Source organism: Mustela erminea, chromosome 5, assembly GCF_009829155.1.
Source record: "Mustela erminea isolate mMusErm1 chromosome 5, mMusErm1.Pri, whole genome shotgun sequence".
NCBI classification, from domain to species: domain Eukaryota; kingdom Metazoa; phylum Chordata; class Mammalia; order Carnivora; family Mustelidae; genus Mustela; species Mustela erminea.
Genome location: NC_045618.1, coordinates 55801536 through 55813711, shown reverse-complemented (window position 1 = coordinate 55813711; position 12176 = coordinate 55801536). Strand labels below are relative to the sequence as shown.

General features: G+C 43.0%; 1 protein-coding gene across 21 annotated transcripts in view; it reads right to left on the bottom strand.

The window, feature by feature from the left end:
- The window catches only part of FMN1 (formin 1), a 413714-nt gene that overhangs the window by 36306 nt on the left and 365232 nt on the right, over positions 1 to 12176 (bottom strand). For all 21 annotated transcript variants that reach the window (XM_032343188.1, XM_032343184.1, XM_032343196.1 and 18 more), the window contains 2 exons: positions 6310 to 6361; positions 1191 to 1340 (listed from right to left, as the gene is read on the bottom strand). In XM_032343188.1, coding sequence (XP_032199079.1) covers positions 1191 to 1340; positions 6310 to 6361 — 202 coding nt within the window. The remainder of the gene's footprint in view (positions 1 to 1190; positions 1341 to 6309; positions 6362 to 12176) is intronic.

Sequence of the window (12176 nt, the reverse complement as noted above, 5' to 3'; positions counted from 1 at the left end):
AGATCATGACCTGAGCCGAAGGCAGAGGCTTAACCCACTGAGCCACCCAGGGACCCCCTGATATGCATTTTTTAAAGGTCTTTGACATCCTTGGGTGGGGGGGGGGGAAGCAGGCTTTTTAAGAAAAGAGTCGCCAAGTATAATAATTAGATACTTGAGAATACTGGGTCAAAAACCTCTAAACATGGATCCCTTCAAAAATAGCTTTTTAAGGTGAAATGTATTACTGTATAGTATGTGTGTACATGCACATAGACATATTAGGTATATGCCATTTCTCTGATCACAAGAACAAAAATACTGAATTATGGAATTCCAGGTCTCAATGTTTAGTGAGCTATGGGTGCTATAGTTGGATAAACCATTTCCCTTAATTTGTAGACATTTTTTTGGTCTCCTTCTCCTCCGCTTTGAATGACACTCTCATACATCTGTTCTGCGGCGGTAGTACACCCAGACCTTTTTGAAGTTTAAATGCATGACACCCTTTGTAGAACAGTGGTGACCTGATCAAAACAGTGATCCAGCAGAAATGCTTTTTTTTTTTTTTCTGATAAGCAGGGCCAAGTTTAGTCCCTTTCTAAGCAGAATGAGCTCTCTCTCTCTCTCTCTCTTTCTCTCTCTCCCCCTATACTCAAGTGGAGATTTTTCTTCTACCCACGACTAATAAAATCAGGAGGCTGCAATGAGGCTGAGCGGCAAGCAGTTTGATGTCCTCAGCAGGATACGAGGAGTCAGAAGTCGCGCTGTAAATCCAGAGTGGGGCTTCAACACTGTGTTAAGTGTGGCCCAAGTCTCTGAGATTTCCTTTTGATGCAAGTTCAGTATATTAATGGGAAAAGCATTCACTTTTATTTGTCTGCACTGTCTGCGACAGCAAGGCTGCCTCATTTAGCCTGGGCCAACGTGAAAATACACAGAGAAGCAATCTGTTGCAAATTAGCACAGCTCCCCTTTCATTTACTAGCTAGTAATTGGAAGGGGTTAAGAAAGTGTAACTTATCAGACCACGTGAGCTATCTGCTTCTGCGACAGCGCGCCTCACCTAGATTTCCCCGTGAGCCCTCAGGCAATAATCTTGATCTGAAAGAAAACCCTGATGCGTGTGAAATGCGCTCCCTTGGTGAGGTCTGACAAGGCAGTTTCCTGGACTCCTGAAGCGGGTATTGATGATACCATCAGAACCTTACCTTTCTTTAGATATAGCTTTACTCTCCCGCTTCCAAATGGTCTTGAAGTCGCTGCAGAACTCGTACCACACCATAAACACATAGTTGGGTGTGATCTCCTTCTCACCGGACTTTGGCTTCATCCCAAAATATCCTACCGTCGTTTCAAAACTGCAACAGGTAGGGGGTAAAAAACAGAGTGAGGTGGGCGCGAGGGCGGTGAGAAACTGTCCACACCCTCAGGGCCAGGTCACGGGGGGTGTTTCCCACGTATTCATTCTCTAAGACAGAAGCCCAGCCCGCATAGTGACTGTGGCTTATCCTGAGCCTCAGAAAACCTGTTTGGTTAAACCACTTCCCCAGGAAATTCAATGTGATACTCCTGGTCACACCTTACATGTATGAACATGAGCATCTCTGACTCTAGGGGGGTACGCCGGTAAAGCTAGGAGTTTGCCTTCGTCTCAAACCCACGTCATTTACTAGCTCTTCATGTGGTGATGATATTCTGGTTTTGCAGCCTTCGCAGTGGTCAGTTAGACAGCCCATCGGGAATAAGTACTCTGTTGAGCGCTTTACGGAAAATCAAGAGACTATTCTACTCTCATTCTGCCATCCGCTGGCTTTGTGACCTTAGGTCAATCACTCAGCATCAGACTCTTGTTTTCTTGAGGGTGAAATGAGACAGGAGACTCAGAGCAGATGATCTCCGAGAAGGTTACACTTTAAAGCCTGATACACTACAAAAATAGAAACCACTGATGCATACATAGAAAGAGGTATAACAGAAGGCACGTTAAGGTTTGGGTGCAAAACCATCTTTGATCCTGGAAAGACAATCTCTGAACTGGCCAGAAAAGAATCCAGGTTTTCCAAAGTTGATTCTCAGGCATCGCCCCGAGAATCTCCTGACCTACCCCATGGAGAGGCTCACTGCACACACACGGCTCAGGCCTCCCAAGCAGCCCTTCTTGGAGGGGCTAGCTTTGTAGCAATTTATAGCTCTGTGCTTAGTCCCCCACCCCCAACCTCCACCCACCCAAAGCCTCCCAAGCTCATTTGCCAGGAGCAAGAACACTTAAATAAATGGCCCTTTTTTCTGGGGTGTTGGAAACTAATCAAAGCAGGAATGGCTGGCCACGTTTACTACTCAGTGCTCTATCATCTGTTCAGACACAGCGTGTTTTTTTTTTTTTTTTTTTTTTTGTGGCCATCCTGAATCCTGAGTTTCTAATGGAGCTCCATTCAATGGCAATTGTAAAACCCTGAAGCCCCGTCACTATTACGGAGAATACTTTCATCTCGTTCTCCGTTATTGGGCAATATGAATCTCATAAGATTTTATCACATTTCACAGATGAACTGTTAATTGATTCCATGGCTATGATTAGGTGAGATCCAAGCTGGAGCTGCAGCTCTGAGTCCCATAAATTCTTGGTGCTTCTGTAAATAATAAATCTGTTCTTAATGCAAATTAAAACTACCGGCCAGGGAATTTTGGCTCCTAGTTATTAAAAGACTGGAAGTGTATAAGCAGAGAAAGGCAATAACTGCGGTAATTTCTTAAGGGGCTCTCTTACAGTTCCAAACATACATAATTTGGAACAAAACCATTAATGGAAGAAAGTCGCACTATGAGGCGACTCCTAACTGTGTGGCAGTCAAAATACTGATAAAACCCAATGTACGCTCTATGGCATACGTTCATTCACAAGCAAAATTATATTGACTGTGGCGTGGAAACACACCAGTAGAGGGTTATGTAACCGACAGGAACAGGCCGTGAATTTCTTACAGAATCCCGGGGCTTCAGAACTGGAGGGGACTTACAGGCCAAGTCGTCTAAGGTTCTCATGTCTGAGATGAGAAAACAGAGACCTGGAAAGATTGAATGACTTTATTCGTGGGCAGAGCTGGGCCTACCACTCGCGTCCCCTGATTCTCAGGGAAATCGTGTATCCACTCCACCCTTCTGTCGCTCGTGCTCATCAACACAGGCGTTTAGGAAATAAAAGTCTTATTCCTTTTTTTTTTTTCTTTCTTTCGGTTTCCACTTTAGACACAGGTGCCCCCCGGTAGAGCCCATCATCATCATTCTTCTCTTCCTTATGGTCGATATGGAAACACCCATGCTTGTGCATTAATAGAGAAGAGAGTGTCTTTCCCTCTTAGTATTCAGAGGAGCAGAGGACTTCCTAGCAGGATATAGTGAAGAGGGCAAGAACTCTGGTCACTGTGCCTCACGGGTCACCCCAGCACCTCTGGCGGTGTCTGGACTCTTGATCCTGAGACCCAGAGGCTGCAAATGCCAGGGTCGCTTCGGGCGTTATCACAGAGCTTCAGAAAAGCATGTTAGCATCCTGGGGGGCTCACTTTTCCCAGCCTGCACTGGCGCTAACCCTGAATGCTCACCACCTCTCCTCCTGGGGGTTGGGAGAGGCACTGCTTGCACGGAGCAGAGACTAAAGGAAATAGTGAATTTCAGCATGCCCCCTCTCCTGCCACCGCACCCCCCCACCCCCACCCCGGGTATGTTTTAAAAACTAAGAACGCAAGTGAATTCAGAAGAACCAGAGCAAACACAGGCCTGGAGGTGGCCTGGCTTTGGCACTCTGCAAATTTGACAAAGATGGGCCTTATTTGAACTCAGGGTTATCCCTTTGTTCAAGGAGGAGCTAAAGGGCTAGAATATGAGCCTACAACTGCTTCATAAGGTCCAGACTACTGTCCTCCTGAAATCTGATGATACTTAACAGCCATTTTCCAATGGACAAAGGGGCTGTCGTGCTTTCTGCAATTTCTGTTTCTCAGCAGGTAACTCTCAAATAGCTTCCAACTTTTATATGACTGATTTCTAATCATCTGTTAGGTTCCGTAAAACTTCTTTTCTTCAATCTATTCCCTCCCCTACCCCACCCCCCGCGCCAATTCCTTGTCTGATTCCTATCTTTTTCATTCAGCTAAATATTTTTAAAGCACAGACAACGACACTATTGAAGAGCCTGTGGCGACGTGAGCTGTTTTACTTTTGTGTGTGGAGATGCCAGAGCGGGACGTGTCCCCTTATGGTTTCACACACACGCCTCTAGAAACTGCTTAGGAAAAGCAAACATGCCGTGGCCTCAGAGTAAATTGTTTCTCTTGAGAACAAAACAGAAGACTTTACTAAATCTCACACAAATATTGCAACATTGACCACCAGCCTCCTTAAAAAGTGCAGGCAAACAACTGTGGCTTCTACATTAAAGATGGGATCTAACATATTTCATGTAGGACATGAAAGCTGCACTACCTTCACCACAAAGTCACGGAAAACACTGACAACTAAAATTTATGAGCCCCCTCAGCATAGCTAATGCACAGCAGCAGCTCTGGCCCTGCGAATGTTGGCCCCCCTTTTTCCTTAAGCAAGAATCTTGAAGAAATATTAGAAAGTTGACATCCGCCCTGGAAAGCCAAATTTCTGTTTGGCCCGACAGCAGTGTGCTGTTGTGGATGGTCTCTTCTGGACTCACTATTCTTCTGGAACACGGACATATTTGCTTTCCACAGGAGGAAGGGAAAACTTAATATAGGGATAAGGCTGACCGAGGGGCACAAAAATCTAAGAACATCATCATGTGTTTTGATTGCTTGGGTTTTCAAAGATGATATATCCTGACTCAAGAACATGTCTGCACTTAAAAATGCAGGAATTGCCTCAAGTTCACTTTCATCTGCATTTGAATTTGATTGGTAGTTGGAAGCAGGGCAAGTTGTTGGTACCCATCAAAGCTGATCGGACAGCAGGGTCTATAGGCTTTCAGAACTCTTGGAAATTGTGGCTAGACAGGAGGAAATGGTTGGTTTCTGGAGTTTGTTCATTTGCATTTAATGAACTCCTTGCTTCAGAGATCTATAAAGCTCGCCGTCCTTCTAGGCTATTTCCTACCCCTACCTCTCACTGAGTGTTCTAATACTACTTGAATTGGCACCAGCACCATGTATCAGTGTTCTCTGTGCTGAAGATGAGAATGCTTCAGTATATTTTCACTCACCCTTTAAGAGCGGAGGCATCGCCAAGCTGACTAACCTGGTCAGCTGACAAAAATAAAAGCCTTTATTAGAGACCAGAGCCACTGATTACTGGGTGAACTGGATGGTTCCATTCGGGCTCTCTAATAAGAGAGAGAAGACAAAGAAGAGGCCTGAAGTGGGTGAGGGTAGGGCAGAAGAATTCTGAGGTCTCTTCCAATTTCTTTTTAGATACAAGGGTAAGACCCTCATCCCCACTTGCCCCCTGTTTACCGTATCCTCTCAGATCTGAGGAAAGACATAATAATAAGTCTCTTAGGCATTTGCAATAATTGGTTTAATCTAGTTGTAATGCTGGGAAGGATACATTGTTCCTAACTTCCATAAAGTGGCTCAGGAGCAGAGAAATTTGTTGTGAGGCAGAGCGCGTCATGACGTGATGCTTGTCACTCACTTCTGAATGGTTCTGTGCTCTCTGAGGAGAAATATTTCCAAGTCTCATCATAGAGCTTTCCCTTCAGATTCCGATAGAATCTAACTGCTCATGGATCTCAACAAATGGGGCCAAAAGAGTGGCTAGTCAGACAGAATGCTAAGTAAAATCAACCAGTCATAAAATTTAAAAAAGTGCTGTGCTAGGGCTCCTGGGTGGCTCAGTGGGTTAAAGCTTCTGCCTTCAGCTCAAATCATGATCCCAGGGTCCTGGGATCAAGCCCCACAGTGGTGTGTGTGTGTGTGTGTGTATGTGTGTGTGTGTGTCTGCTCAGCAGGGATCCCGCTTTCCCCTCCCTCTCTGCCTGCCTTTCTGCTTACTTGTGACTTCTGTCAAATAAATAAATAAAATCTTTTTAAAAAATGCTGTATTGATTCCACTTATATAAGGTATCTACAGTAGTCAAAGTCACAGAGACAGGAAGTAGAAAAACAGTTACCAGGAGCCGGGGTGGGGGAGGAGAACGAGGCTAGTTTTGGTTTAATGGGTACAGAGCTCCATTTGGAGATGAGTTAGTTCTGAAGATAGATGGTGGTGATGGTTGCAGAGCAATCTGACCGCACTGAAAAATAACAATCATAAAAAGGAACAGCTAGGCAAAGAAAGGACTAAGGCCATGTCAGAGCCACTTACCTTTTCTGTGCATTCTCCAAGTGACTTTCTTCCATTTTATGCTCTTTTTTGGCTGTGAAAGAGAAATAATTATTACTAAAACGGTGTTTTCTTCCATCCTATCTTTTGTGTCATCTTCTAACTTTGGTTACACCCATGTGTTGTCAAAATAATTCTGAATGCAGGGGTTGGCAGCCCCTACCAGATGCCCCGGATGGAGAGAGTTCTCAACTGGCTATATTCCACATCCGCCCCCCGCCCACTTTCTTGAGAATGGCGAGAGCTAATGGTGGCCATATAATTTACTGTTCTCGCTGGGACACTCTTGAGAGTGGAGAAGGTGATAACTAATAATTACATCAGTACAAAAACATAAATTGGAACAATTCTGACCACATTGGTGCAGGTGGTCACCTCAGCTACGGCTGGCCTCTTGGTGAGCTTTGGCATGTACTTGGCACTCTCCCCCCAACCTCAAACATCAGAAACCCAGAATCTTTTACAGTAGTTCTGCTTGGGTTCAAACAAATTCACTGGAACCCTTGCACGCACTGTCTCTACACACAGAGGCTCCTTTGGCAGTCTGGCGAAGCCTATGGTCTCCTTTCTCAGAATACTGTTTTTAAATGCCTTGGAAAAAAAATACTTAAGACTACTAAGGAAATCCATGATACTGTGGTACAGCTCTGAATTTATAGATTAAGAACCAGTGTTCTGTAGGAACAATATTTATTTAGGAGGTTTCATTTTTAGGTGGTGCTTTTACATATCATTCTCTCTAATCAGAAAATAATACATGATAATAACACTTCTTCACTTTAAAAATGTCTAGAAAAATAGGCAAGTCATTATCTATATAAGGCTTAAGGTTCCTTTCATTTAGGGCTACAATGATATCAAGTGAACAGGAAAAGAAAGTGAGTCATATCTACCACGGCCTATGACATGAAACTTCATGAAAGATATTAAGGGATTTTTAAAAAAGATTTATTTATTTGAGAGAGAGCGAGCATGCATAAGCAGTGGGGAGGGGCAGAGAGAGACAGAGAAGTAGGGTTCCTGCTGAGGAAGGAGCCTGAGTTGGGACTTGATCCCGGGATGCTGAGATCATAACCTGAGCTGAAGGCAAACGCTTGACTGACTGAGTCACCAAGGCACCCCATATTAAAGGATTTAAAAATACCAGTATTTTGCTAAGCTTAGCTCTGCCATGTATGGCCTGTGTGACAGTGGTCAAGTTATTCATGACCACCTGCCTAGTATTGACTCATCTGCCCTATAAGAACAGCCACAGTGACTACCATCATGCAGCCGTTACAAAGATTAAATGACATAAGGCACATCAAGGGATTGGCACACAATATATGATCAATGAATGGCATGAAAGGTATTATTAATACCCCATCATCATCATTAACTTCATCACTGATTTTAAAAAGTCAATTTTATCAAGTTACTCCCCTGCTCAAAACCTTCCAAAGGCTTGTCGTCACCCTTGATATAACTGCTAACATCTTCAAATGCCTCCTGAGGCCCTGCAGGTCTGCTCCCTGACTCCTCTTTGACATCACTTCCTCTCTCTCACACTACTTCCTTTCCAGCCTTTCTGCCTTATAGACTTACTGATACTTGAGCACATTGAGCACGCGCACTGGGGGGTTCTTCTGTACTTGCTGCACCCTGCCCACTCTCTATGCATACTGGCTCCCTTCCTGTTTTCAGGTTTCAGCTCAGATATCACCCTCTCTGACCATTGCTACACATCCCTGTCCTCTTCCCCAACTCTCTGAATCTCTACACGTTACCTTTTTTTCTGCTCAGCCTCTATCTACCTGGTAGACTATTCGTTTTCTCATGCATTTATTATATGACCATTGCATGCAAGCTCAAGGAGAGAAGCAACTTCATCTGGCTTGTTTTCTGCTGAGCCTTAAACACGGGAAGAGTGCCTATAAAATAACTTATTTTAGTTGAAAAATGCATATATTGGACAAATGTTGTTTAGAAAGAAAGATACTAGGTTTCTTAAACATAAAACTTGATAGTTAGAATACAAATATAGACTAAACAAGAATGTCAGGCTGAAGTTGCATACTATTACCTCCAAGGCCCATAAATGTCAATGAACAGAAATGACTTTTTTATATTACAATAATTCTGTTTTGATAATGATACCACTTTAGGTAAAATCATAGTTTTGGTCATCTTTTGAAGTATCATTTCCCCCATCCTCCTAGTAGGGGTCTCTGTGAATTAGTCTCCTTCTTAGCCAGTCAGACAGAAAGAAGAGACCAAGTCTCTGCTAAAAGACAAGTCCTCCAAAATGGGAAACAAACAAGTAGTTTGTTCTTAGCCAGTGATTCTTAATTATGTGCATGGCCAAACACAAGGAAAAATTCCTTTGAGGCTTGAGTGATTGTCCTGGAGCACCTTTGCTGTTCTCCCTGGTGGTTTCTAACTGGCTACTTCCAGGCAGGAAGTAGACTGTAGTCAAGCTGTCTTTGCATATAAATTCACTGACTAGAAATACCCTTTCCACAAGTAATTAACCATTCAATAAGATTTTGGAATAGCTCTCTAAATACGGTTATTTGGGAAAAAAGCAGCATTCAAAATGTAAAAAGAGGTGTTACCAAGAGGCCCAATGCATATCACAGGGCTGAGGGCTTAGGAGGAGAGAACCTTCAAGAAAATGAGAAGAACCTAGAGATATTAATTTTTCCCTAAGCAAAGGGCCTATTTACAGATAGAAAAGGCAGACACTTCCATGGTGTGACGTGGAAGCTCTACCAGCCTAAAATATTTGTTCCATCAAAACGTGTGACATTTCCAGTCATATCATTATACAATTTCAGTCTTCATAGTGCTCTAAGCCAAACAAAAAGACATTACCTGGAAGGAAAATGTTTAAAGATTGGAGTCACAAACTCAAATTCTAGTGTCAGCAGCATATAACGCAACGGTAGGCCAAGCAGAAGAATCCTTACATTCTAAAATTCTATCGTTTGCGTCTCGATGCTGGAACTGACAGTCCCAGCGTAGGGAAGCCAAGAGGCAGTGGCAGGAAAATGGGAAGGCCTTGCTGCATGGAAGGGAGGGAAGGCACTTAACACTGGTACCAGATCTTCCACCTTTTTCAGAGAAGCTAAAATTTTAAATGAATGGTCCCAAATTTTAAAAAAAATTTTTTTTTTTTTTTTCAAATACTATAGGACAAAGGGAACATTCCTGCTGGCCATATCGGGTTCTGCAAGCTCTGACTTAAGCCCTTAGTAGCAAAAGACACAATGACGTAGGTGGGTTTGTTCTTTTGTTCCATGTGCCAGACCCTATTCTAGATGCTCGGGATCCCCCAGTGAGAAAAGCAAAGGTCCCTTTAGAACCTTCATTCTAATTGGGGAAGACAGGCAATTAAACCTGAGAGAATAAGATCCAATGTGAGTGATTTTTGGTAAGGGGTAGCAACAAACATTTCCAGAGCATGGCTTGTTGCCTATACGACACTTCATGTGGATTCTTAAATTAGGGTGCCAGGGACAGCCACGGTATGCCACATAGATACTAGGCACCCAAAAGGGTGACAGTGTCTAAATGGAAGATGGCAAGTCTTAGGTGCAAATAGTGTTTACCTTACAGCTTTTACTAGCAGTGGCCCTGAACTTTATCTATGGGATTTAGTCTTCTATTCTGCAAAGCTACACGGACAGTAGCATTCAGGTGTTTCCTTTTTAGCTTACATTTCCTACTATGAGTGTGGTGGGGGTAGGGGAGGCTTCTTAGAAGAGTTAGAATTGTGGGGCACCTGGGTGGCTCAGTGGGTTAAGCCGCTGCCTTCGGCTCAGGTCATGATCTCGGGGTCCTGGGATCGAGTCCCGCATCGGGCTCTCTGCTCAGCGGGGAGCCTGCTTCCCTCTCTCACTCTCTGCCTGCCTCTCTGCCTACTTGTGGTCTCTCTCTGTCAAATAAATAAATAAAATCTTTAAAAAAAAAAAAAAAAGAGAAGAGTTAGATTTGGAGAAGTTGACAGATGAAACCAACATGGCACCAGGGGACGTAGAAAAGTCACAGGCATCCCCAACCTTGCCCTTCTTGCTTCTCTTTCTGGCACAAGAGGCTGTCTCACTATCTGCAATGAGTTAAATATGAAGATCTGACAAATCAGAGGAATAAAGTAATTGCTTAGGATGATGACACTCTCACATTTTAAGAAAATAAATGCAATAAGAAAAACAAATCAGAATACTAAAAATGAGAATTTTCACATCAATTCTGTCTTCTGAACTTCTGTATCAAGGCTGTGGAGACACTGTGATGATGGTGAATTTCTGGAAGTCTTTGGAGAAGGGTGAGTGGCAAGTTTGCTTGATGGCCTCCCTACACATACTATAATTTTTCTGTAACTGGTAGAACTGTGTTGCTTTTCTTAAACTTCAACTCTCTCCTTTAAAGAACAATACTTTTCATAATTCTATGTCACAGAGAGAAAGCAACATGACTTCTTTGGAAGGTATTTCTTTTCTTTTTCCTTTCTTTCTTTCTTTCTTTTTTTTTTTTTTTAGAGATATTTAATGAGCCTTTACTAAATAAAGACCATTTGCTTTTGTGTAAAGCTTTAACACCTTGGAATTTTGTTTCCTGGTTCACTGATAGCCACTGTCTCATTAGTTATCATAATGTTACCCCATAATAACCAGTGTGAAACTCTTTAGTACTGTGGCCAAATGAGTGAGGCAGAATTCAGTGTAGTTAACTTTTAAACCCCAACTTTCAAGCCCAGCTCTGCTACTTAAGTGGCATGGCCAAGTTGCACGTTTCAGTTTCCATCTCTGCAAAATGAAGATGGTAGTGTCTAGGTGCACCAAAATATGAAGGCTACATGAAAAGGGGCCAGTGCTTACTTGAATCAGAATCTCTGCAGTCAAACCTCTGAGGGCTCCATGTCCTGTTGAGATTGCTGGGAGTTCAAGCTTCCAGTGGCATGGCTGTTTTGACCAAGTTAAATGCAGGTATAGCATAGTGGAAGGAAGTTGGGCTTTGTTTCAGGTGGGTCTGGGTTGAATTTGTGCCCTATCACTCATTAACTGAAAGACCTTAGGGAAGTCACTTAACTCCTCTGAGCCTTACCCATAAAACTGGAATGATAAGATCTACCCTGCAAGGTGATTGTGACTCTTGGAGGTACCGAATATGAGAGGTTAACATAGCGACTAACTACTCTCGGCACTAAAAAATGGCGGCCATTTATTATTTCACTGGCTAGAAGCGAATGCTGGTAGTCATTATTCTAGCTCTCTGACTTTGGAATTAGTAATACAAAATTTCAAGGAAACATTCCTTTCTTTTCTTTTCTTTTTTCTTTTTTTTTAAAGATTTTATTTATTTATTTGAGAGAGAGAGAGAGAGCATGAGAGGGGAGAAGGTCAGAGGGAGAAGCAGACTCCCCATGGATCATGACCTGAGCCGAAGGCAGTCACTTAACCAACTGAGCCACCCCGGAACTCCTGTTCCTTTCTTTCTTAAGAATGTCTACAACCACCCTCGGTAGAGAATAATTTTGCTTTGATCCTTTCCAGGTCAGACCCTCACTATTTTCACATTTCACTCACAAAGCTGATGACCTTACCAGGGCGCCTAAGTCTTGTTTCCGGGAGGGTGTTTCCTATGTCAGACCTAAAGTCATTTTATTTGCTGTTGCTGCCCATTTTGGTCTTATTTAATCCTCAGGAAGGAAAGAAAGAAACTGACTTATAATTTTGCAAATTTACCTGGGAGTCAGGGGGGTAAGTTTTGAGGGGCTTATGATTTTTTTCCATTTCATCATCGTTGAGTTCTCAGTCTTTGGCCTGATTAAGTGAACCATCTCTCACATACTAAGTGAAAGATAATGA